The 27054-nt window shown below is 34.0% G+C and overlaps 1 protein-coding gene across 1 annotated transcript; it reads left to right on the forward strand.

Annotated features, from left to right (window-relative positions):
• Positions 1 to 895: 895 nt before the first annotated feature.
• LOC124539349 (structural maintenance of chromosomes protein 4) lies at positions 896 to 26943 on the forward strand. The gene is made up of 24 exons (XM_047116719.1): positions 896 to 1308; positions 1868 to 2059; positions 2437 to 2613; positions 3175 to 3279; positions 3781 to 3968; positions 4493 to 4633; positions 5322 to 5490; positions 6479 to 6591; positions 7550 to 7762; positions 8437 to 8559; positions 11294 to 11411; positions 12072 to 12274; positions 13080 to 13264; positions 13623 to 13746; positions 14667 to 14808; positions 15481 to 15609; positions 16112 to 16269; positions 17820 to 17958; positions 19920 to 20099; positions 21405 to 21587; positions 22600 to 22729; positions 24167 to 24284; positions 25418 to 25601; positions 26631 to 26943. Exons 1-24 carry the CDS (start codon positions 1021 to 1023, stop codon positions 26790 to 26792), a joined length of 3864 nt encoding a protein of 1287 aa, XP_046972675.1. The 5' UTR covers positions 896 to 1020; the 3' UTR covers positions 26793 to 26943.
• Positions 26944 to 27054: the final 111 nt, after the last annotated feature.

Genomic DNA, 27054 nt, shown 5'->3' on the forward strand with positions numbered 1-27054 from the left:
AAAAACTGACGTTCACATTGACTTAGTTTATGATTGTCAACATTATCTGTGTATTGTATGTCTTTTGTTTTTATTGTATAATTCATTATTATAAAGAATTCAGTTGCCACAAAAAAAAAGAATTCAGTTGTACAAGCTTTCAAATAAATTGTAAAATAAAATTATCAGTAAGTAAGTAAGTAAGTAACAGCCCTTTAATTTCCCACTGCTGAGAAAGGCCTCCTCTTCCGTTAAGGAGAGGGTTTGGAACATATTCCACCACGCTGTTCCAATGCGGGTTGGTGGAATGCACATGTGGCAGAATTTCGATGAAATTAGACACATGCAGGTTTCCTCACGATGTTTTCCTTCACCTCCGAGCACGAGATGAATTATATACACAAATTAAGCACATATATATAGTGGTGCTTGCCTGGATTTGAACTCACGATCATCGGTTAAGATGCACGCGTTCTAACCACTGGGCCATCTCAGCTCTAAAAAATATCAGACTTATAATTAAACTTCAACGGTTTGGTGTCAACAATTGGGTTGGTATACTTACTAGTTAGTATAAAACTCATAAAATATGTATTTTTCTTGTATATATCATAAATCTTAGTATAGTAAAAAGTCACATAGAGCAATTTAAAGAAATATGTTTACCCAAACATACCAAATATAAACAAATGTCAAGTAAGACGTAAGAAAAAACATCATTATTAAGCTACGAATGTAATTTGACTTGACGAAAACACAATCTAATATTAAATTGTAGCCTCTCAAAATTTTAATTACTATAATAACATTAGTAATATTAAATATAATAATTTATACTATTTCTGAACACTAACTTTCAATGGAGATATATGTCATTTTTCAAATGTCAACAAAATTGAAAAATGTTTAACCGCGTTTTAGTGTAAACGTTTGTTGTGTTTAAACTTTTATTTTTGTTTGAATAATTTTTGTGTTTGACTTGTGCAGTAATTTATAAAAAGGTTTTAAGTTGTTCCCAAGAACTATTGTTCAATTATAAAAATGCAGAAAACAAAGAAGAAAAGAGGAGAAGAAGAACCAATGGAAGTTGATGAAAATCCAAGTTCTTCCAGCAATCAAAACGGTAATCATGAGGATGAAATTGGAGAAATAGATCACATATCAGATGATGAAGAAGGTGGAGTACGTATAGGCGATATCTACATACCTCCAGCGCCGAAACCAGCTTTAACATTCGACACAACTGGACCAAGATTAATTATTACTCATATTGTAAATGAAAATTTCAAAAGCTATGCAGGTGTGCAAACACTCGGCCCTTTTCACAAGGTACGTTTTTAGTCAAAGATAGTTAGTAGAAGTTAGTAGAAGTTTAAATCAACAGAGACTATTAATTTTACGTCAATTTTACTAAAACTCATACAACACAAAATATGTCATAAATATGAAAGTTTTTGACGATGTTTGAATTATTAAATTGATTTATATTCAGTGTATTGAAATCAAGGAAGGAGTAAATATATACAAACATCAGAATTTCATATTTAATGCAAATAGTTTTGCTATTACAAAAATATGCCTCATATATATTTATTTATAGTATTAATACTTAGTTCGGTTTTTATGCTTAAATGTAATATTGAAATCCATTTAAAATTTTAAAATAAAAGTTTATTGTTAAACAATAAGTTAATATAGTGTTAATTCAAAGTTTTTTATATATATTTAAGTGATTTTAATTCCCTATGGATATTGATATGCATAGTTTATCTGGAATAACATAAAAGCTTTATGTTATTCCAGATAAACTATGCCTTTTTTATTTCTTTTTTTATGTTGAGTGAAATTTTTATTGTATGTTATGTATTGATTAATATATTATTTACAGAGTTTCACATCTATAATTGGTCCAAATGGAAGTGGCAAGAGCAATGTAATAGATTCTATGTTGTTTGTATTTGGTTATCGAGCGACGAAAATCAGATCCAAGAAAATATCAGTTCTGATTCACTCATCTAGCAAATACCCAAACATAACAAGTGCGTGTGTCGCTGTACATTTCTGCCGGATTATTGATGGGGTATGACAGTATTCTATTTTAAATAATTTACATAACATAATTTTGATTTAACCAAATTAAGGTCTTACCAAATTTTTAATTTTACTAAGTCATACATTGTAAGCTCTATTCTAAGTGTATATACATACATATTAAAGGAAAAACATTTCATATGCACTAGTGATTAACCTTTACTAAGAAATTTAATAGGACAGTCATTATAGTTTACATCATTACATCATTATGTCCAAATAATAATAATTTGATTTCCTCATCTGTTTTATTTTTACTTATTATATATACAAATTTGAATGGCAATTTAAAAGAAAACCAAAGACATATAGTGGAAGTTTACCAAACTTATATTTACTAATGTTACAAAAAAAATTTACTTTCAGGAAGGCGAAGAATTCACAGTGGTTCCTAATAGTGAAATAGTTGTATCTCGGACGGCATTCAAGGATAACTCTTCATATTATACTTTAGATAACCGTCGAGTGCAATTCAAAGAGGTCGCAAAAATGCTACGGTCACACGGAATTGATTTAGACCATAATCGTTTTTTGATTTTGCAGGTAAGTTAACTTTTGACTATATTGGTGTTATGTATTTTTAAGTATTTGCATTTGATTATTACTTGACCAATTAGACATCAAATACAAAAAGATTTGGAGTGCTAATTAAATTCTGTAGAATATTTTGAATTTAATATTAATTAATTTTAAAAAACTTTAGTATTGATTTTAATATAGGAAAAAAAAATGAATATTTAATTTCATAAAATACTATTTTTCATCACTTTTAAAAATCAAATATTAGTTAACGCATTTTTTTTCGATAAAATCTATATGCTTAACTTGTGGTAGAGTTTAAAGCTTACTACTTCGTACTTTCTCCTTACCTGTTGTCTTATGGGATGCATTTTAACACTAATCTAAATACCCATACTCCATATTTATAACTTACAAATAATTGACCCTCTGCGGTGATGAATATTTATAAATTTTGGCATTGGTATTTACCTCTTTAGATTGTCCATTGTATGTCATTTTAAATTGTATTAAGTAGATTGAATCTTTCAACATATCAATGGCATTATTTAATGCAAAACAATCCAAATTTAAAATTTTTTCCAGGGTGAAGTAGAACAAATAGCAATGATGAAGCCAAAAGGATTAACAGAACATGAATCTGGTATGCTCGAATATTTAGAAGACATCATTGGTACTTCCAGATATAAGGTAAGCTTCGAAAATTAAATATATATAAATATAATAAATATATATTATATTCTATCATCATCGGTAGTCCCTTTTAGTAGCCTTTTATAAGAAAGGATATAAAAGTTATTTTCACAAAATAGCAACAATAAAAACAAAACACAGTAGAACTTATATCAGTCATCAAAGCTATTTTAAACATATTCTTTTATTTTGTATAATATAGTTAAGTGGATTGTTAATAAGGCCATTATTAACAATCCACTTAACATACAGACATTGGTGTTGTAACAAAATCAACAATTTTTTACATAGCCAATATTGGGACACACCTTGGGACCTAACATTTTATCATCACCTTTAATACTGGAGGACATAATAGTAGAATATCTGATGAATAGGTATCTACTCAGTTTGACCAACACAAAGCCCTAACACAATAGTCTTTTAATTAGTTCAATGTATACTGGTGTTCCATTTGTAATAAAGATGTTTATTTTATCAAAAATTATCATTAAACAGGAACCAATAGAGAAACTCTCTATAAAAGTGGAGGAATACAGTGAAATGCGTAAAGAAAAACTCAATAGGGTTCGTCTAGTTGAACAAGAGAAGCAGAAGTTAGAAACGCCAATGCGTGAAGCGGTCGAGCTGATGAATTTAACCAACGTTGCATTAAGGACTAGAAATACGTTACTACAAAAGTATATGTAAGTTTTGTTGATTTATTTAAATAACACATATCATTATTAAATGTTCCAATTTGTAGTAGATTTAAACAAGTAACCACTGTCTTCTACATTGGTAAATATAATAAAATTGGAGTGTCCGTAATATTGTAATAACCACATTTTACTAAATGCATACGTAGGTGTATACATGGTCCATATACCAAAATTACAATTTTTGTCTGTCTGTCTGTTTTTTCCGGCTAATATCTGGAATGACTGGATCGATTTTGATGGAACTTACACCATAAGGTAGTTGATGTAAGAAAACATTATTTTAGAATTATAAATAAAATAATAATAATGTCATGCTGCAATGTCCAAATACTGTCCAGTACCGCGCAGCTTTCGCGCACGTCACCACTCCACCATCACGTTGGTTGCATCTTACCACCAACTTAATATCACATAAGCTGCCTAATACAGAATTAATAAGTTATAGTAATGAACAATAACTTTCATGTTGGCGCAGCAGTTATAAATAAATTTATAATATTACATTACAGACATGAAACAAATAAGATAATAGAGAACAAAACTAAGGAACTAGATGAACTTAAAGATGTATTAACTAAAATTGATGAAAAGTTAACCAAACTCAAAGAAGAACTGCAAATAAAAACCACAGAGTTGAAAAATGGTACACAGTAAGTTCATATTATTTATCTATAACATATAATTAAATCAAAATTGGCTCTTATTGTAAGATAAGATCTATTGTAAGATTCTTAGATCTATGGTAGATATACTTTATCCTGTAGATATATTATATGATGATCAAATAGTATTTAATTAAAGAAGGATTATAATAACAGCAATAATTTTAATGAATACATTGGAATACATATCCACTTGAGTGCCACAGATCTAAGAACTATGTAGCGAAAATCTGCATTTGTTCTATTAAAATGTGAAATACATTAAACATTTCACATTAGAATAAATCTCAAAGCTTTCTCATGATAACCTGACCTATTTCTTTCTACCTTAATTATTATTTTCTTTGTATGTAATATTAGGACTTACTTAAAATTATTTTACTGGTAGAAAATTTTATTTTCAGTGATATCATATCATTCTCTTTATTACTAAATTGTACCCCTGCAAAGCCAAAATGGGTTTAAAAGATATATTTTGACCAATGAGCCAACTACAATCACAAAAGTTAAATAACTTGGCGCCCAAGGGTATTGGCGATATAAGGAATGGCTTATAAATCTTCTAGCGCGATTGTCTATGGGCAGTAATGATCACTTACAAACAGATGTCGCATTTGCCTGTTCACTTATATATTTATCAACTCTATATATTATATATTCTTATGTAATTCAATAGAAAATACGATGATCTGCAAAAGAAGAAAGATGAAATTGGTGAAAAGTTGCAGACAAGTAAAAGAAAGACGGTTACAGTGCAAGCAGATATCTCACAGTCGAATAAGAAAAAGAAGAATCTGGAACAACTTCTAGAACAAGAGAGGGGAAAATTGATCGACTTGGAAATGGTATGTGTATATTAATTACATAGTATAAAACAAAGCCGCTTATCGCTGTCTGTCCCTGTGTATGCTTAGATCTCTAAAATTACGCAACCGATTTTGGTGCGGTTTATTTAATAGATAGAGTGATTCGAGAGAAAGTTTTTGTCTATAATACACACCCTATATAGTAAAAAAAACACTGATAACTTTAGGAGTTCCTAATGTGATATCGTAAATAAACAAAGTCTGTATTTAGTATGACGAAGAATGATTGTAGTAATAGTTAATAATTATTTGTTGCACTTTACTTCTCTATCTCACCTAGATTAAGTAGATTAATATTGTTATTAGTTTAATTCTTAATTTTTAACTTTATTTACACCTAGCCTTTATTTTATTTTGTTTTGTTTTAGTGTTATACTATTGTTGATATTTTAATAGTATAATGTAATCGCACACAAACAAATGCCAACAATGTTGTATACACCCGTAAAGGCAAATCATACTGGATTGTATATTTAGTGCATTATAATATTGTGTTAGTTATTATGATAAGTCGATGGTGTATCTTAATAATAAATAAATAAATAAAAAAATCAGCATTGCACCCGTCCGAAGTCAGGGCGGATATCTAGTGTTTTATATTTCATCTCGTGCTCAGCGGTGAAGGTTTTTCTTAAAAAGTCTTGAGGAAATTCTTCCAATAATTCTCATATAACATATAAAAAGCAGCGTAGTGGAATAAGCTCCAAACATTTTTGAAGGAGAGGAAGATTGGAGTTTTAGAAGGAATATTTTTTTATAATATCTAACTTTGGTATATACTGTACGAATGCGATGGCAATACAGTGACGTAGACAGACTATGACAATTCAATATATGAATTGTTCTTTCCCGTTCCAAGAACTCACTAGCGTTAAAGAAGTGTGACGTCATATCTCAGAACCTATTGGGAAATTTGTGTTGTTATACATAAATAATATATTTTTAAGTTTCCCTTTATTTTTTTTAGATACCGGATAAAAATAAACGTGAGATCGAAGATTGTGAAAAACTATTGGAGAAACATAAGGAAAGTAAAATCAGTGCTGATGAGGAGCTGCAAACTGTCATGGCGGGTGTTCGGTAAATAACTAATATTTCGAGTATTGAGATAACAGTTATGATATACTTCCTTTTTTTTTATAGAGCCGAGATGGCCCAGTGGTTAGAACTCGTGCATCTTAACCGATGATTTCGGGTTCAAACCCAGGCAAGCACCACTATATATAAGTGCTTAATTTGTGTTTATAATTCATCTCGTGCTCGGCGGTGAAGGAAAACATCGTGAGGAAACCTGCATGTGTCTAGTTTCATTGAAATTCTAACACATGTGCATTCCACCAACCCGCATTGGAACAGCGTGGTGGAATATGTTCCAAGCCCTCTCCTTAATGAGAGAGGAGGCCATTAGCCCAGCAGTGGGAAATTTACAGGCTGTGACTTTCCTTTTTTTTTAAAAGTCTAAAATACATGTAAGATCATACGCACTTATGTCCTTTTATGGGTAAGGTGTTTATTACATTAGATTCTAGTTTTCGTTTATTTCGAGTCGAGAGTCGAGATGGTCCAGTGGTTAGAACGCGTGCATCTTAACCGATGATTGCGGGTTTAAACCCGGGCAAGCACCGCTGTTTCATGTGCTTAATTTGTCTTTATAATTCATCTCGTGCTTAGCGGTGAAGGAAAACATCGTGAGGAAACCTGCATGTGACAATTTTTATAGAAATTCTGCCACATGTGCATACCACCAACCCGCATTGGAACAGCGTGGTGGAAAATGATCCAAAACCTTCTCCTCAAAGGGAGAGGAGGTCTTTAGCCCAGCAGTGGGAATTTACAGGCTGTTGTTGTTGTTTCTTTTATTTAGTGACCCTTTTGCCTTACTTCGATATTTTTGATGGGAGAGTAATTTAAAGGAAGCGCGCTCTCGTTAATGAAATACTTATTCTATCAGATGAACTCTTTCGCCAGTCTACACATAATATGACAAAAAGGACGAGATATATCATCTCTCTAAGTCAGTTAATAATAATTTTTTCAGGTCCAAAACTCAAGGACTTCAGGAACAAAAGGATAGATTGCAATCAAAGCTGATAGATTTGAAGAAGATAGTGGATGAAGCGAATAAGGAACACAAGTTAGCTGACTCTGAATTGAAGATATATTTGAGTACTGAACAGCAAGAAGTAGACAAGTATGAGAAGTTCAAGGAGGCATACGCGAAGGCTAAGAGGGATTTGGAAGAAAAGAAATCGTAAGACTTCTTTTCTTCTTATAGTTTTTGTCTTTGCTTGTAAAATTACATACTCATCAGCATATGATGATTATTATGATTATAGTAATATAGAATACAGATTCGAATGGAACTCAGTCAAAAAATATTCAAAAGAGCGAAGGAGCGTTAGCAAAACAGTTCTGATTTTTTTTTTTAATATTATTTCTTAATGTACTATAGTATTATAGAATACAGATTCGAATGGAACTCAGTCAAAAAGTATTCAAAAGAGCGAAGGAGCGTTAGCAAAACATTTCTGATATTTTTTTTTTTTTCAATATTAATTCTTAATGTACTATAGTATTATAGAATACAGATTCGGATGGAACTCAGTCAAAAAATATTCAAAAGAGCGAAGGAGCGTTAGCAAAACAGTTCTGATAATTTTTTTTTTTTTTTTAATATTAATTCTTAATGTACTATAGTATTATAGAACACAGATTCGGATGGAACTCAGTCAAAAAATATTCAAAAGAGCGAAGGAGCGTTAGCAAAACAATACTGATATTTTTTTTTTAAATATTAATTCTTAATGTACTATAGTATTATAGAATACAGATTCGGATGGAACTCAGTCAAAAAGTATTCAAAAGAGCGAAGGAGCGTTAGCAAAACAATTCTGATAATTTTTTTTTTTACAATTTTTGTCTTAGATTGAGAGAAGATTTGTCATCAACGATACCAATGCAAGAGAATCAGCTGGCTGAAGTACAAGCGAAACTTCAAGCTTTGAAAGAGGAAGAAGCAACTTTGTCGAGCGAGGCTAGGACTTTAAGGTAATATAATAATACTAACAGTAACTTAACTGACAACGACTCAAGTAAAAAAAACATCACTGAGCTGAAAATTAACATTAACAAATGAAATAATCACTATTTTATATATGAAAGGTAGATAGTCTCATATCAAGTGCTCCAGTGGATGTGATATCTGACGCGTGATTGCTCACACGTTCCATTGTGGCGAACAGATTAGTCTTCATCTTCAGAATTTGCGTTGAGTTTTTTTTTGGTTAAGATAGGTATCTGTTAGGTATAGCCTATATATAGGTATAGGTGTTTAAAATAGTACTTCAAAATGTTGTATATCCTGAGAAAAGAAATCAAAAATATATTTTGACAAAATAAACACCTTTTCTTGCCCGAAAATAAAATAAAATTTTAAACCTTTTTTTTTCGTAAAAAACGCTGTCAAACATTTTGGTGACGTCACACCTATATAAATAACAGTCCATATTCATCATAATTCATTCTGCTTTTACAAATCCGGTATTTGCGGTTTTAATTTAATGTTAAAAGTAAATCCTTGAAGTTAAAGTTGATAGATATAGTTTAGCTGTTAATAACTTAACACTGAACTGACTGTTTTTGCCGCTCTTACGTCACACCCTGGCGACTCGTGTTTTAGGTCACGTGTAGATTAAAAATTACGACTTTTTAATTTAGTACAATAAAGTAATAATGTGCTTTTATGACACAAAATCAGAATTTTTAAGTATATTTCTATATAATCTTTAAGTTTTATCAACTTTCGTAATTTATTTCTCATCACCGAAAGTACCCTAGTAGCAACTTGATGTTATATTTGCTTGTAGTAACACTCGCTCACTCACTCTTAAAACCAGTACAAAAAAGCACTAAATATAGGGACTGGACAGTACAATTTTTTTTTTTATGGTATAGGTTGGCGGACGAGCATATGGGCCACCTGATGGTAAGTGGTCACCATCGCCCATAGACATTAACGCTGTAAGAATTATTAACTATTCCTTACATCGTCAATGTGCCACCAACCTTGGGAACTAAGATGTTATGTCCCTTGTGCCTGTAGTTACACTGGCTCACTCACCCTTCAGACCGGAACACAACAATACTGAGTACTGTTGTTTGGCGGTAGAATAACTGATGAGTGGGTGGTACCTACCCAGACGGGCTTGCACAAAGCCCTACCACCAATATGTGTTGAATAGGTACGCAGTGTGTATCTGTCGACGGGTACCTGTCAAATTGTGAACTGGCTAGATGCATATCGCGCGCTGAGTGGTTGAACATTATGTGCCCACCGCCACCCCGGAATTCGCCATATTATTTCACCGTAAAATTGAAAATACAAAATAGTTAGTTTTTACTATTTAACTGATATTTACTTCGATAGAATTTAAACTATTGAATAATAACGGTGACATATGATTGGTCGCTCTTACAATAAGATCGGCCAATCAGGAAGAGCTTTCGACAGTTGACAATTTGACGCGGGACAGATTGTAATCTTAGTTTTTTTTATGGTATAAGTTGGCGGACGAGTATATGGGCCACCTGATGGTAAGTGGTCACCATCACCCATAGACAATGACGCTGTAAGAAATATTAACTAATCCTTACATCGTCAATGCGCCACGAACCTTGGGAACTAAGTTATGTCCATTTTGCCTGTAGTTACACTGGCTCACTCACCCTTCAAACCGGTACATGACAATACTGAGCACTGTTGTTTGGCGGTAGAATAACTGATGAGTGGGTGGTACCTACCCAGACGGGTTTGCACTAAGCGCTACCACCAAGTTTACTTTGATAGATTACAATATAGCGAAAAATAATACATTAAATTACAATTATATTTCACGGATCACAATATTTCGACAGACCATCTGTCTCGTCAGATTGTAATTTAACGAAATTTGTAATCTTACAGTAACATAAACACAGATATTTTTAACATAAACACAGACATTTTTAACTTTGCCGTTTAGTAAATTCAAATCGTTTGTAAAAAATACATTGGTAGAAAAAGCATATATTCGATACAAGATTTTATAGATGATAAAAAAGCGTGGAGTTAATACCTGTTTACTTCCAAGCAGGATACATTAATTTAAATAATTGTATTTAATTAACATGACGTATTTTTTAAATGTTAAAAAAGAGTAACTACTGAGTTTCTTGCCGGTTCTTCTCGGTAGAATCTACTTTCCGAACCGGTGGTAGATTCACTTAATTGCAAAATGACGATTCAAAAGTGCTTATAAAAGCCTACTTGAATAAAGTTTATTTTGATTTTGATTTTAATAGGGCAGTGTCTTAGGGAACTCAGAACACTCTCCATCATTACCCAATGCAGTTTCAATTAATCCATTTTTTCTTAATCTGTATATTTAGTTATGTTCGTAAATATGATAATAATAATAAATATGAGACAACATCATTTACATTACTCTGATCCCAATGTAAGTAGCTGAAGCACTTGTGTTATGGAAATCAGAAGTAACGACGGTACCACAAACACCCAGACCCAAGACAACATAGAAAACTAATGGTAATCTACATCGACTCGGCCGGGAATCGAACCCGGGACCTCAGAGTGACGTACCCATGAAAACCGGTGTACACACCACTCGACCATGGAGATCGTCGTCATCATCATCGTCATCGTCTATAATTAGCAAGAGTTGCCTCCCATTTAACGTGACCTTGAATTCATTACATTAAAATCGTAATAATTTTTAATCCACAGAGCTCAGTTAGAAGAGTCACGTCAAGCGATGAGCGCCAACAAGTCACGGGGTCGGGTGTTGGACTCGTTGATCAAGGAGAAAAACGCCGGTCGACTTCCCGGTATATTTGGTAGACTGGTGAGACGCATAATATTTTATTGTTTATGCTATTGGTTGGTGGGTACCATCCCCCATAGACAATGGCGCTGGAACATTAACCTTTCCTTTCATCGCCAATACACCACAAACCTTGGGAACTAAGATGTCCCTTGTGCCTGTAGTTACACTGGCTCACCCACCCTTTAAAATGAAGCAACAATACTAAGTTCTGTTGATTGACGGTAGAATATCTGATGAGTGGGTGGTACCTACTAATTATTGTAATCATATGTATGAGTATGAGTTTAAAAATGGTTGATTATTGATTATTGTAACCAGTATGAGTTTGAAAATAATACTTATTTTATTCAAAAATATATGAATAAAAATGCATATTTTTAAAGATTTTTTAAACGTCACGTGACACGAAACGCTCCTGATTGGCCGGCTTATGATGAAGCCACTTGCTTGTTAACCTTACTTGTCTACTACATGTAACACAGCTTAAAATACAGGCAAGTGACGTCACCGACCCCATCGCAGCTATATTGTGCAAGTAGCGTTTTCGCGCGCTATTTAAATATGGAATTTTTAATATGATATTTTTCGGCAAATATGTACTAGAAATAAAAAAAACAACTTTTACTGTCCCGATTTAAAAGAAGTCAAATAGCCTATTATACGATTGTTACATTTCAGGGCGACCTCGGCGGTATAGACAATAAATACGACGTAGCGATATCGACATGTTGCGGGGCCCTGGACAATATCGTCGTAGACACAGTGGAGACGGCACAGGCTTGCGTCGAGTACCTGAAACAGCACGACATCGGACGGGCGACCTTCATCGCGCTAGACAAACAGACACATCTGATGCGACACTACCAGACGAAACTCACATAGTAAGTACTGTGAAGCAAAGTATAGTGCGACACAACTAAGATGCCGCATCGGCAAAATTCGTAAAACCGATCGCATCCGAATTGAGTACGCTATACCAAATTATCAAAATTTATTTCTGATGCGAATATGATCTTTACACAAACGTATTGTAATATCATATGACCTAATATATTCGTCAATTTGACGCGTCGATTTACATGCACTTGCTGATCTGACGCGTGAATCTATAGCGACGAATAGCGTCGAATGGCGCGATAGCGAGCTATTTCTATTGGTTGTGTAAATCGGCAGTAATCGGATTTTTTTCATTCCATTGCATTTTCCGATGCTACATCTAATTTGTGTCGTACTATATAAAAATATGTAAGAACATATTTTTATGCCCCGCGCATTGGGTTTGTGAGTATTGTAAAGTAGACTACACATAGTAGTTAGCAAAGTATTACAATATATGACAACTCTTTGATGCGTAAGGCTGTGGGATTTAATAAAAAAAAAACTTTTTTTCTGCTAACGGTAGAATCGCTATTTGAAAGTAAAATATAACAGCTTATGATAAAAATAGTTATTAATTACAAAAAAAATATCAGTAAAATTATAAATATTGATGTATAAAATACCTGTATACATATGAGTAGACTTATTCACTGACGAAGGCTCACCTTATGTTAAATTATTGCTTTTGTTTTGTTGTCTCTACTTCTAGTCGCCTGACGCACACTATGAAACGTACACGCACGCACACATACATATTGCAAGCACGAGTGTAATATGAAAATTATATAATTAAATGTTTTGTTATAGTCCAGAAAACGCACCGCGTCTCTTCGATCTAGTGAAAGTAACCGACGAGAGAGTGCTACCGGCGTTCTACTACGCGCTACGGGAGACTCTCGTAGCCAAGGACTTGGAGCAAGCGTCGCGGATCGCCTACGGAGCTACGAGATATCGAGTTGTTTCACTGCAGGGAGATGTTATCGAAATTGCCGGTAAGGGGGCACATACAACAACAACAACAACAGCCTGTAAATTCCCACTGCTGGGCTAAAGGCCTCCTCTCCCTTTGAGGAGAAGGTTTGGAACATATTCCACCACTCTGTTCCAATGCGGGTTGGTGGAATACACATGTGGCAGAATTTCTTTGAAATTTGTCACATGCAGGTTTCCTCACGACGTTTTCCTTCACCGCTGAGCACGAGATGAATTATAAAGACAAATTAAGCACATGAATCAGCGGTGCTTGCCTGGGTTTGAACCCGTAATCATCGGTTAAGATGCACGCGTTCTAACCACTGGGCCATCTCGACTCCTGACCTCTGATGACCTCTAACCGTCACTGTCCGGCAGGCACGATGTCCGGCGGCGGGCGCAGTGCGATGCGAGGCCGCATGGCGCGCTCCGCCCCCGCGCCCGAGGCCGACCCCGTCGCGCTGCGCGACACCGAGGCGCGTCTGCAGCGCGTCGACGCTAGGTTCGTATTGGTGGGCGCGTGCCGCACGCTCGCTCGCCATTGGTGGATAGCCTTTAATGGATGTCACTCACTCACTCGCTATTGGTGGATATCGTCTGGCGGGTGCCTCTCACTCACTCGCTATTGGTTGAATACCTTTGATGCCCCACACTAATTTTATTTTCTTTACGACAACTAAGAGGTTGTATGTTTAATACAATATAAATAGCTTTAATTTTGTCTCACGAATTTACAATGAAGAAATTTTAAAAATATTTACAATAAAAAAATCAATTAATTATTGAAGAAAAGTTAGTTATTCATCAAAACTTAGTGATTTTAATTTATGACAGTATTTAATTAAGAATGCGACATATTCTAACTGAAATACATAATATTGTTGTGTTCATATTTGAAGGTGAGTGAGCCAGGTTTGTAGGAATATTGAACATAATATCTTATTTCTAAACAGTGCATCATGTGGGAAAATATTAATATTTCTTACTTTCTTACAATGTATATATAGGTGTTAGTGACCACTGTCCATAAGGTGATGTTTCAATTCAAAAACTCTTTCAAACAAGTAACCAATTTAAAAAATTGTCTTAATATAGTGTATACACTATAATAACTAAAAGCTACAAATAAAATACAGACCTTTTTAAGTTAGTGGTATTAATAAATAAATATGAAACAACATCACATCCATTACTCTGATCCCAATATAAGTAGCTAAAGCACTTGTGTTATGGAAAATCAGAAGTAACGACGGTACCAGAAACACCCAGACCCAAGACTGTAATCTACATCGACTCGGCCGGGAATCGAACCCAGGACCTCGGCGTGGCGTACCCATGAAAACCGGTGTACACACCACTCGACCACGGAGGTCGTCAAAATTTGTCGGTATTATATCTAGTATTGTTATTTATTGATTACAGATTGAACGAACTGCGCAGTGAGCAAACGAATCTAGAAGATTCTTTAGTTTCTGTCCAGAGGAGCACGCGCGAAGGGAAGACGACGCTACACAAGTTAGATATAGAGTTGAAGAGTTTGACGGAACAAGTGCCCACTTTGAAGGTAATTGAAGTTCAGTTATATCCCACAGCTGGGCAAACAACTCCAATCTTAAGGAGAAGGTTTGGAGTTTATTTCCATTTACTGTTCTATTGTGGCAAATAATTTAACATGTTTAAAAATGCAAGTGTGATTTTCTTTTGTATGTTGTAATAAGATTCTCTTTGACCGTTTATGTGTGTGTGTTAATTTCGACAAAATAATTTTTTTATTCTTTTAGCGTATATTTTTTATTTTGTATATATTTTATGTCTGGTGCATACAATAGAGTTTTAAATAAATATTATTAGATGTGTGTTATTTCATTGAAAATCGGCTACATGTATATCACATTGTATTGGAATTTGGTCCAAACCATTTCTAAGGAAGGGTAAAGTAACAACCTGTAAATTTCCCACTGCTGGGATAAGGCCTCCTCTGCCATTAAGGAGAGGGTTTGGAACATATTCCACCACGCTGTTCCAATGCGGGTTGGTGGAATGCACATGTGGCAGAATTTCGATGAAATTAGACACATGCAGGTTTCCTCACGATGTTTTCCTTCACCGCCGAGCACGAGATGAATTATAAACACAAATTAAGCACATATATATAGTGGTGCCTGCCTGGGTTTGAACCCGCATTCATCGGTTAAGATGCACGCGTTCTAACCACTTTTATCTATATTCTTTTTAGATCCAAATAAAACAACAAGAAAGTAAAGTAGCTTCGAGTAAAGTGGACAAGAAGCGTACGGCTAAACTGGAGGAGAATTTAAAAAATTCAGAAGAGAAGTTGGAGAGAGCGAAGCGTGATGCGGGGGAAGTGAGTCATTTCATTGATTTTATTATTAAAGTATATTCTTAAAGTCTCGTGAATAGTTTTGTGATGCTTTAAGTGAAATATAATTTATATTATTTCATAAATAGGTAGGTATTTTACTTCTTTGTCTGACGTTAGGCAAGGCATTTGATATAAGCTGGTTAATTATATTTATTGCTTAATTCTTTTTTTCTTTTATCTCTATAGATAATTTCAAATTTTAGGTTATCATTTTTGTGAACATTTATGATTATAATATTTATTTATTGTTACATACAAATAATAACGTTAGAATATGCTTTTTCTTATTAATTTTAAATTAATCTTTTAAAGATTCTTTTAATTTTGTTTCTTATTTTCAATAATCAAAATTACCGATAAGCAATTACAATTTTAGTTAAACTCTTAACCTTTTTTTTTTGACTGCACATCTGACGTTCTCTTTTTAAATTTATATGTATAACTCAATGTAATGTGCCAGTTGTCAGATCATATATATTCGTAGGTGGAGAAAGAAGTCCAAGGCGTCGACGTTCAAATATCAGCAGTAGCGGGGAACAAAGTCAAGGACTTACAGAAGAACGTCGACGAATTGACGAAGAAGATCGACAAAATATCAACGGAGATCACAAAGTTACGCGTCGCGATCAACACTAGTATAAGGTGAGTCGATAAAACCATCAAATAGGAGTAGTTAATATTTTCTGAGTATAATATATAGAAATATATAGAATAGTAAAAATTATATAAAAACATGTTACCCGCGGCGTGGTACGCGTAGTATATATATGAGTATATTTACAAGTTAAAAAAGAGGTCTTATATCAATGTAATATTTTAAAATATTACATTGATATAAGACCTCTTTTTTTAAAAACTTTTTCCAATTTACTTGGTGGTAGGGCTTTGTGCAAGCCCGTCTGGGTAGGTACCACCCACTCATCAGTTATTCTACCGCTAAACAACAGCACGCAGTATTGTTGTGTTCTGGTTTGAAGGGTGTGTGAGCCAGTGTAACTACAGGCACAAGGGACATAAAATCTTATTTCCCAATGTTGGTGGCACATTGACGACGTAAGGAATAGTTAATATTTCTTACAGCGTCATTGTCTATGGGCGATGGTGACCACTTACCATCAGGTGGCCCATATGCTCGTCCGCCAACCTACAACATAAAAAAAAAAATTAAAAGTCATTCGTCAGACTCTAAGACTATTTTTGTTCCAAATTTCATTTCATTAAAATGTTACATTGATATAAGACCTTCGTTTATAAAACTTTTTTTTTTCTATTAAAAATCATTCGTCAGACTTAAGACTATTTTGTTCCAAATTTCATTTCATTAAAATATTACATTGATGTAAGACCTCCTTGTTTATAAAACTTTTTTCCAATTATGAATCATATCATTTCAATCGGTCCAGTAGTTTTGGTGTGAAAGCGAGACAGACAGACAGAGTTACTATGAATGCGAACATTCATAATGTAGATCGAATCGATAGTATAGATAGAAAATCGAAGGCAGCTTGCCTGTTTTCTTCGAAACTGGTTGTGACCAATGGTTTCACTCGCCTTTAAGAACTGCCCAACACGGTTTAGATACAAAAAATAGTATATATCCTTTCATAGGGTTTCGGCTGACATAATTTCATTAAAATCGGTTCAGTGATTTTATTTTGAAATAGCACTACACTGATAAATTAGTAAACTTTAAACTAGATTATTTTAAGGGTGTGCTGATTTTTACGTTCAGCGAAATTGTCTCCAAGTAGGTATTCGTATTTAAAAATTATTCTAGTTTAAAGCATGACTTTTTATTTTACTCGACTCTGCTAGTTTCAAATATACGGGTAATTACAATGATATTCTAATAAACAGATATGTTATATCCATACTAAACAACAGAAAAAAGTGTGCCGCGCCGGGGACCGTTTATTTTACATTTCGTTACAAGTAGAAAGGATAGCTTGATAAAAACAATAAGTTAAAACGATAACTAGATGTTTTAATTACGCAAAACGTTTTACTACGTAATTATGATGTATTATAACGTATTACTGGCATAATTATGATGAAAACGACTAAAGGCAAACGTCCCAATTAGGACGTTTTCTAGTCTTCACTTTTTGCGCGTTCATGACATATCTGTTTACTACAACATCATTGGGTAATTATAACTTAATGTTTATTAATTTGACTATAAATGTTTTAAGGAATGCTAAGAAGTCGAAGGATAAAATCAATCAAATGGAAGCTGATCTGAAGGAAACGGAAAAGAATTTAGAAAGTTTAAACAATCAGAAGAAACAACTCAGCGTCGACAGCGCGCAGATGCAGAAGGAATTCGAGGAGGTAATATTTGCACTCGTATGTAATTAAACTGAGTCGAGATGGCCCAGTGGTTAGAACTCGTGCATCTTAACCGATGATTGCGGGTTCAAACCCAGGCAAGCACGGCTGATTCATGTGCTTTATTTGTCTTTATAATTCATCTCGTGCTCAGCGGTGAAGGAAAACGTCGTGAGGAAACCTGCACGTGACAAATTTCATAGAAATTCTGTCACATGTGTATTCCACCAACCCGCATTGGAACAGCGTGGTGGGATATGTTCCAAACCTTCTCCTCAAAGGGAGAGGAGGCCTTTAGCCCAGCTGTGGGAATTTACAGGCTGTTGTTGTTGTTTTTGTTGTAATTAAACTTCGGTCTGCGAGCGTTCAGTTTGATTCAACTCATGCCAGTCAGCTTCGCTTGTGTTTTGCGGTGTTGGTTCTCATGTTTCCGGCAACAAAAGTAGCCTATATCCTTTCTTGGAGTCCGAATTTGCTTCGTTTTATCAAAATCGATTCAGCAGTTTGGTCGAGAAAACCGATACTCAGACATACAGATTATTTTCATTATAATTGCATTTATATTATTAATATAAATTAAGATTTACTACAGGCTCATATAACATCTATAGTTCTAATGCTATTTTTACGTTGACAATGTATTGGCTTTGTGCACGATTACAGAGCTAACTAGCGTCCACAACTTTGTGGGCTTTCTCACATTGACATTTAGGCCGTATATTGGTGAAAAAATAACTCAATGAAAGAATAACAAATATTTTCGACTAATAAATTGTTGTGATACCTCGACTTGGGTGGAAAAAAGGTGTTGAAATTATTATTTTTTGTTATTCAAATCAAATGAGGTATGTCCAAAAAGTGTGTTTAATTTTAAGTGTGTCAGGGTTTGTTTACTTTATTTATAGTTGTAGTTTTACAGTAAAACAAAAAGAAGCATACATAGCAAGAATATCTACTTTCATGGTTTCATTATATAACAGTAAATACATTTAAATGTTCCTGTATCGCTAGTGATCAATGAAATATCGTTTTCAGATCGAAATGAGTATTGTTTTAAAGACCGGGTTTGTGAGTTTTACTCACAATATCAAATTCACACCACAGATCGTAATTAAAGGAAAGTTTTTATTTACTATTTCTGCCAGTATTCTTGCAGTTTACAACACAACAACAACTGTGACTCATTTTTATTAGCGGACTAATGCGATTAATTAATGATATTAAAATGTATTTATGTTGAATCACTTTGCAATTGACAGATACTGACAGAGCTTACATTATTTCTACTTTTGACCACCATGAGCGCTGCGATAGATTATGTTACCCCCACCCAATACTTCGCACCCAGCGAATAGAATTGTTTATAGGTCTAATATCAATGGATGATAATGATTACTCCCTGTCAAATAGGCCGCGTTAAATTATATTTAAAAATATAAATGTACTTGTCAGAAATAATTTTATTTCGTAACAAGCTTTTGCCCGCGACTTCGTTCGCGTGGACTTCAGGTTCGTCCCGTCTAGTCTAGTAATCGCTTAAAATCGCTTCGTAAATAAGCCATTATTTCTCGTACAAAAGAAAGGAAAGAAGAAGTATAGGATAAAAAATGGTTTTTGTGGATTATTCCTAAGAGATAAACATATACCATCACGGACTTTTTGTAGACCTTTTTAAGTTGTACAATACTGTAGTACATTGTTTTGATCTATCTTGTAGGATTCAGTCAGCGTTTGCAATGTAAGCGCAAAAAAATGTGTTTTTTTTACGACCTCACATTAGAAACCTCAAAAATTGTAGCCTATGTGTTATTCTGATGTATAAGCTATATTGTGGTAAAGTTTCATTCAAATCCATTGAGTAGTTTTTACGTGAAAGAGTAACAAACATCCATACATACAAACTTTCGCCTTTATAATAGTATTTCGTAATTGTCCTTTATATAAAATTTCTTTATATTTAACAGCTGGATGAACAAATCAACGAGGGTACGGCGGAATTTTCGGGACTTCGACAAGAAATCGCTAAACTGCAGAGCAAAGAGACAAAGGCGAAAACAGAGCGACTTGAGGCGAACAATGCAGTCAACAAAATGGAGAAATCCGTCCAAGATTGTACTACGAAAATACCTATGTGGGAGAAGGAGGTAAATTTGAGCAGTAGCTTGAAACATATAGCTGTCTCTTTCTAATATACAGTTTAAACTCGTTATAACGAAACTCAAGGGACTGAGCATTTTTTTGTCGTTATAGAGAGTTATCGTTATATGGAATGAACAAAAAAACAACCAATTCGCCAGAATCGCAATCAAAATAGGTAAAATACGCTTATAAATTATTGTTTGCACATATAGTCCAATAACTCTGTGTGACGTTTTTTGCTATGCCAGAACTTTTTATGTATTATTTTATGTATCCTATTCATATCTAGATGTGGTGGAATATTCTTGATTAAAAAAATCCTACCAACTAAGCAACAATTGGTGGTGATTCGGTTTCGTCCACTTGATCATCTTCTTCATCCTGATTAAAAAAATACTGATTGTATTAGCAGCAAAAAATGCTTACTCTATGCTTCGAAGATTATATATGATTGGGTGAGCAGGATAATCAATAGTTACTGTCTAAAATTATGAACATATTTCGTCGTAATATAGAATGGCTGTATCGCTATAAAGAGTGTATCAATATGTGGGTTTTAACGCAAACCAACCAAGTCGTAGTCACTTCTACTTTATAGAGAGTTTATCGTTATAAAGGATTACGTCATAAAAAGTTTCGCTGAAAGATATTTATCGTGAAGATTTGATTTATAATGATTAAGTTTTAATAGAAGAAGTAATAAACATAAAAAAAAGTTGGCGGTTAAAGAGACTACCGATAGAAGTGAAAACTTAAAACATGATTGTATTAATAAAATTAAAAATTTCCTGATGTTTAAATTAAAATCATCAACATCAATCTGGTTTCGACAAAAAATGTTAATACGAGCAACAATTACATGATTTTTACTGTACAGTTATATAACGTACTGGACAAGATTGAAATAACAATTAAAATTAAATACAATCATATTATTTGTGGATTGTATGTGTTTCTGCACAAATTCAATGTATATGATTTTTAGCATTACTTTCATTTTTTACATCATTGTCATTAATTTTAACAATACTTAATGAACTTACTTTAATAACCTTTATTTATGTCATTTTGTTCTAAAAAACAAGTGGCATATGGTAACCAAAATAAGAAATTAAATTTTTTTAATGAAATATATCCCAGTACACGTATATTGGAATATGGTCCAAACCAATTCCGATTACAGTTTCGTTGATATTCAAAATGGTATTTTTTTGCGGGCAAAAAATGTATCAGTTCGATGTCAAATGTTGTTAATATGGCACTTTTCATCTTGTGGAACAACCAATATATGTCTTGGTTTTTAATTTCAGCTTACAACAATCAAGCTAGAAGATCCAGGTCTCGATGGCGTTCCGGGAATCGAACGCCCGACCCCATTGGTTCGTCATACAGCTGACGAACTTGAAGAGACTCAGGTCGATGAACTCAGAAACAGACTGGCAGCGCAAAAGGCCAGGATCGGTGAAAACAAACCTAACATACAAGCGATACAGGTATATAATGAAATGATAGTTTCATTATTCAAGAGTCGAGATGGCCCAGTGGTTAGAACGCGTGCATCTTAACCGATGGTTGCGGGTTCAAACCCAGGCAAGCACCACTGATTCATGTGCTTAATATGTGTTTATAATTCATCTCGTGCTCGGCGGTGAAGGAAAACATCGTGAGGAAACCTGCATGTGTCTAATTTCATCGAAATTCTGCCACATTTGCATTCCACCAACCCGCATTGGAACAGCGTGGTGGAATATGTTCCAAACCCTCTCCTTAATGGAAGAGGAGGCCTTATCTCAGCAGTGGGAAATGTACAGGCTGTTACTTTACTTTTTTTACTTTTTACTTTAGTTTCAAAGACACATATAATCATTATCATTATAATTACATAGTATAAAACAAAGTCTCTTACCGCTGTCTGCCCTTATGTATGCTTAGATCTTTAAAATTACGCAACGGATTTTGATGCGGTTTATTTTAATAGAAAGAGTGATTTCAGAGGAAGGTTTATGTATATAATACATGGACAATATAGTAAAGATATACTGATAATTTTAGAAATTATTATGTTGTAAATAAACAAATTCTGTAGTATATTTAGCCGGATGGGTCGCTAGTATACTATATCAAAATCAAAATAAACTTTATTCAAGTAGGCTTTTATAAGCACTTTTGAATCGTCATTTTACAATTAAGTGAAACTACCACCGGTTCGGAAAGTAAATTCTACCGAGAAGAACCGTCAAGAAACTCAGTACTTTACTCTTTTTTAACATTTAAAAAATGCAACGTAATGTTAATTAAATGCAATTATTTAAATTAATGTATCCCGCTTGGAAGTCAACAGGTATTAACTCCACGCTTTTTTATCATCTATAAAATCTTGTATTGAATAATATGCTTTTTCTACCAAGGTATTTTTTACTAAACGGCAAAGTTAAAACATAAGATTTTAAGGAGTAAGGTGTTTTGGATTTTTTGTATTTACAATGTTTGTCAAATTGTTACCAGGATTACAGGACTAAGGAGGAGTTATATCTCAGGCGGGCAGCGGAACTGGACGATATAACGACGAAGAGAAATGAAATGAGAGCGTTATATGATCAGCTGAAGAAAAAACGGACGACTGATTTCCTGTGCGGTGAGTTATTTGACGACCTCTGTGGTCGAGTGGTGTGTACACCGGTTTTCATGGGTACGCTACTCTGAGGTCCCGGGTTCGATTCCCGGCCGAGTCGATGTAGATTACCATTCGTTTTCTATGTTGTCTTGGGTCTGGGTGTTTGTGGTACCGTCGTTACTTCTGATTTCCATAACACAAGTGCTTCAGCTACTTACATTGGGATCAGAGTAATGTATGTGATGTTGTCTCATATTTATATATATTTATTTATTTAACTGTTTTCTACCAACGACAATAACAGCCTGTAAATTTTCTACTGCAAGCTTCATCGTGAGTTTCGAAACTATACCAAATATCAAATCCATAGCAGTGACACAAATAAATTTTTTAAATACAAAAACAGACTGCAAATTTCCCACTGCTGGGCTAAGGCCTTCTCTCCCTTTGAGGAGAATTTTTGGAACATATTCCACGCTGTTCCAATTAAGGTTGGTGGAATGCAAGTTTGGCGTTTCTATGAAATTAGACACATGCAAGTTTCCTCACGATGTTTTCCTTCACCTTGAAATATAAACACAAATGAAGCACATCAATATTCAGAGGTTCTGGCCTGGGTTTGAACCCGCCATCATCGGTTAAGATACACGCACGTTCCAACCACACGGCCATCTCCTCTCTTCTACCAGTAAAGATAAACAATAGGCTATTTGACTGGTTTTTAAAATGCATTTTATATTATTTAGTAGATGTTAAGGAACCCAGTAAAAGTAGATTTTTTTATTTCTAGTACACAGTTGCCGAAAAATATCGTATTAAAAATTCCATATTTAAAAACGCACAAAAACGCTACTTGGACAATATGGCGCTGCAATGGGGTCGGTGACGTCACTTTCCTGTATTTTAATCTGTGGTACATATAGTAGAAAAGCGAGGTTTACAAGAAACTGACTTCATCATAAGCCCGGCCAATCAGGATCGTTTTATGTCAACGAGCGTTTTGTGACAAACGTTTGAAAAAAATGCATTTTTATTTATTGATTTTTGAATAAATTAAGTATTATTTTCAACTTACATTAGTAAATAATCATTTTTGAACTCATAATAAACAATGATAACAATAATACACAATTAATTTTTCGCATTGTCAAATAGCCTATCCTAAGTTTTATATATTCCATGTTACTAGTATAGGAGCGTCTATTTATCCCAAAAATGTAATTTACATTTGTCGAAGCATCAAAAAGTTAAATTAGGATGTTATTTTATCGTACATGCTGGCAACATTAGAATGACTTCGAAGAACAAGTGACCGAATAGTAACATAGTTGATGGAATTTCGAAAGAAGATATATTACGAATGTGAACGACTGGACTTTCATTTCGGATATCATAGTCTTGAAATTAGTTGACTCCTCGTTAGATATATTTGTACTAATTTTGTATTGTTTTCTCTAGGTTTCAACACGATAACGAGTAAATTGAAGGAAATGTATCAGATGATAACCCTCGGAGGTGATGCTGAGCTGGAGCTTGTCGATTCGTTGGATCCTTTTACTGAAGGAATTATATTCAGGTATATCATTATTTATTTTATTGTGGTAGGGCTTTGTGCAAGCGCATCTGGGTAGGTACCACCAACTCATCAGATATTCTACCGTCAAACAACAGTTCTCAGTACTGTTGTGTTCCGGTTTGAAGGGTGAGTGAGCCAGTGTAACTACAGGCACAAGGGACATAACACCTTACTTCCCAAGGTTGGTGGCGCATGGACGATGTAAAGAATAGTTAATATGTCTTACAGCGTCATTGTCTATGGGTGTTGGTGACCACTTACCATCAAGTGGCCCATGTGCTCGTCCGCTAACTAATACTATTAAAAAACTAAATAAAAATAAAGTAAGATCATTCTAAGTAACCTTTGCTTATAAAGAGAAGTATAAACCTGTGCTATTATACTTCATGTCTAAATAAAATCCTTAGTATATTAACGAAAGTTTATTGAAAATAAAGTGAACTGATTCATTTTTATTAAATATGACATTTTGTCCCAATACAGAGTAGTCAAAATATAGAAAATACATTAGCTTCTGAGTAGTACTCTGGACAGCTAAGTAATCTAGATTCTGTTTTTAATTCACTTCGCCTTCAAACAGAAACGTTGATGTTTATTGGCTTGCAAAAAGGTATTACAGCTAACCAATCGAAGAGATATAAATACTTTTTGGTGATATGAGTTTAGCAAATAGGTTTAATTAATTTTATGGCTTTCTATCATGAAAATCAACATTTTGAAGTATAGTACGACACAAATTAGATGTAGCATCGGAAAATGCAATGGAATGAAAATAAAACCGATTATTGTCGATTTACACAACCAATAGAAATAGCTCCCTATCGCGCCATTCGACGCTATTCGTCGCTATAGATTCACGCGTCAGAGAAAGCAAGTGCATGTAAATCGACGCGTCAAATTGACGAATATATTAGGTCATATGATATTACAAGTTATTACATTTGTACAAAGACCATATTCGCTTGAAAAATAAATATTGATAATTTGGGATAGCATACTTAATTCGGATGTGATCGGTTTTACGAATTTTGCCGATGCGACATCTAAGTTGTGTCGTACTATACTTTTTAAAAAATTGTAGAACACCCATATAGGCTTTAAATATTCAAAGTTTATAAATGTATTTGTTACAGTGTTCGGCCACCGAATAAATCGTGGAAGAACATATCAAATTTGTCCGGAGGGGAGAAGACACTGTCGTCTCTGGCTTTGGTGTTCGCGTTGCATTATTACAAACCGACGCCATTATATGTTATGGATGAAATCGATGCCGCCTTGGACTTCAAGAATGTGTCGATTGTTGCAAATTATATTAAGGTAATTCCTTTATTCAGGGCCGTATTTAGAGGAGGGCAACCGGGGCAACTGCCCTGGGGCCTCCACATTAGCAGGGGCCACAGTTTTCAGCAAGTTAACAAATACCGAGTTATAGTCAAATCATAATAATGTTATTATTTAATATTTTAAAAGTTACCAATACAAGTAAATAAATCATAGCTTACTGATTGAAATAAAAAAGTAATTAATTCTCATGAATTAATTACTTTTTTATTTCAATAATTATATTATCATTAATATAATTATTAGGTTGTTTATGCTTCTGTTTGTCTGGGGCCCCCACTGCTTTGTGGCCCGGGGTCCTCCAGACCTTTAAATCCGGCTCTGTCTTTTTTATTATGATTTTATTACCATACGTCATGATGAGATAGCCCAGGTATAGTACGACACAATTTAGATGTCGCATCGGCAAAGTTCGTAAAACCGATCACATCCGAATTGAGTACCCTGTCCCAAATTATCAATATTTATTTTTCATGCGAATATGATCTTTATACCAACGTAATAACTTGTAATATCATATGACCTATAATATATTCGTCAATTTGACATCTCGATTTACATGCACTTGCTTTCTCGGATCGAACTGACGCGAGAATCTATAGCGACGAATAGCGTCGAATGGCGCGATAGGGAGCTGTTTATATTGGTTTGTGTGAATCGGCAGTAATCGGTTTTATTGAATTTGCCGATGCTACATCTATGTTAGTAGTGATAGTACAGAGGAAATTGGTTACCCTCTCGTACCTCGGATATGACATCAAGTTGTCATATAATATCAGAATGCTAGTGAGGTTACAAGATATGCCATGAAAAAGAAATCTAATTTAATCTGTGGCAAAGTTAAATGATTGAGCTTCTTGTCAATTTTACTCAGTAAAATCTACCTGCCGAATCGGTAGCGTTATATTTTTTATTCCTGTGATATGTTGTTTTAGTGGAAGATATATTTTTTTATTTTTAAATTTTACGGAATAACTATATTATCCTTTGAATATTTTATTGCAGGAACGCACGAAAAATGCCCAGTTTATCATAATATCCCTGAGATACAACATGTTTGAAGTGTCCAACCGACTCGTCGGTATATACAAGACTGAAGATTGCACCAAGTCAGTCACAATAGAGAACAAATTGCCTGACCAAACGGCGGCTGACGTCATGACTTAATTATAAATATTTTCAACTATGAAAGAGGTTTTACCTTGTTTGTGCTACTGATTGATACCTGACTTCTGTTCAAGGAATAATTCGTTCGACTTACGAGGCAGAAATGTCTACGAAGCGAAATTGATTAGCGTTCCTATATAAAGTCATAACTCAAAAACGATCGGACACAAAAAGCAAATTTGATATACTTTTTAATTACAGTGATTTATTTGTTTTACAAAATTACTGCCCTTATATTATCTGAATGTTTGTAAATAGATAT

This window comes from Vanessa cardui, chromosome 22, assembly GCF_905220365.1.
Source record: "Vanessa cardui chromosome 22, ilVanCard2.1, whole genome shotgun sequence".
Taxonomy (NCBI): Eukaryota; Metazoa; Arthropoda; class Insecta; order Lepidoptera; family Nymphalidae; genus Vanessa; species Vanessa cardui.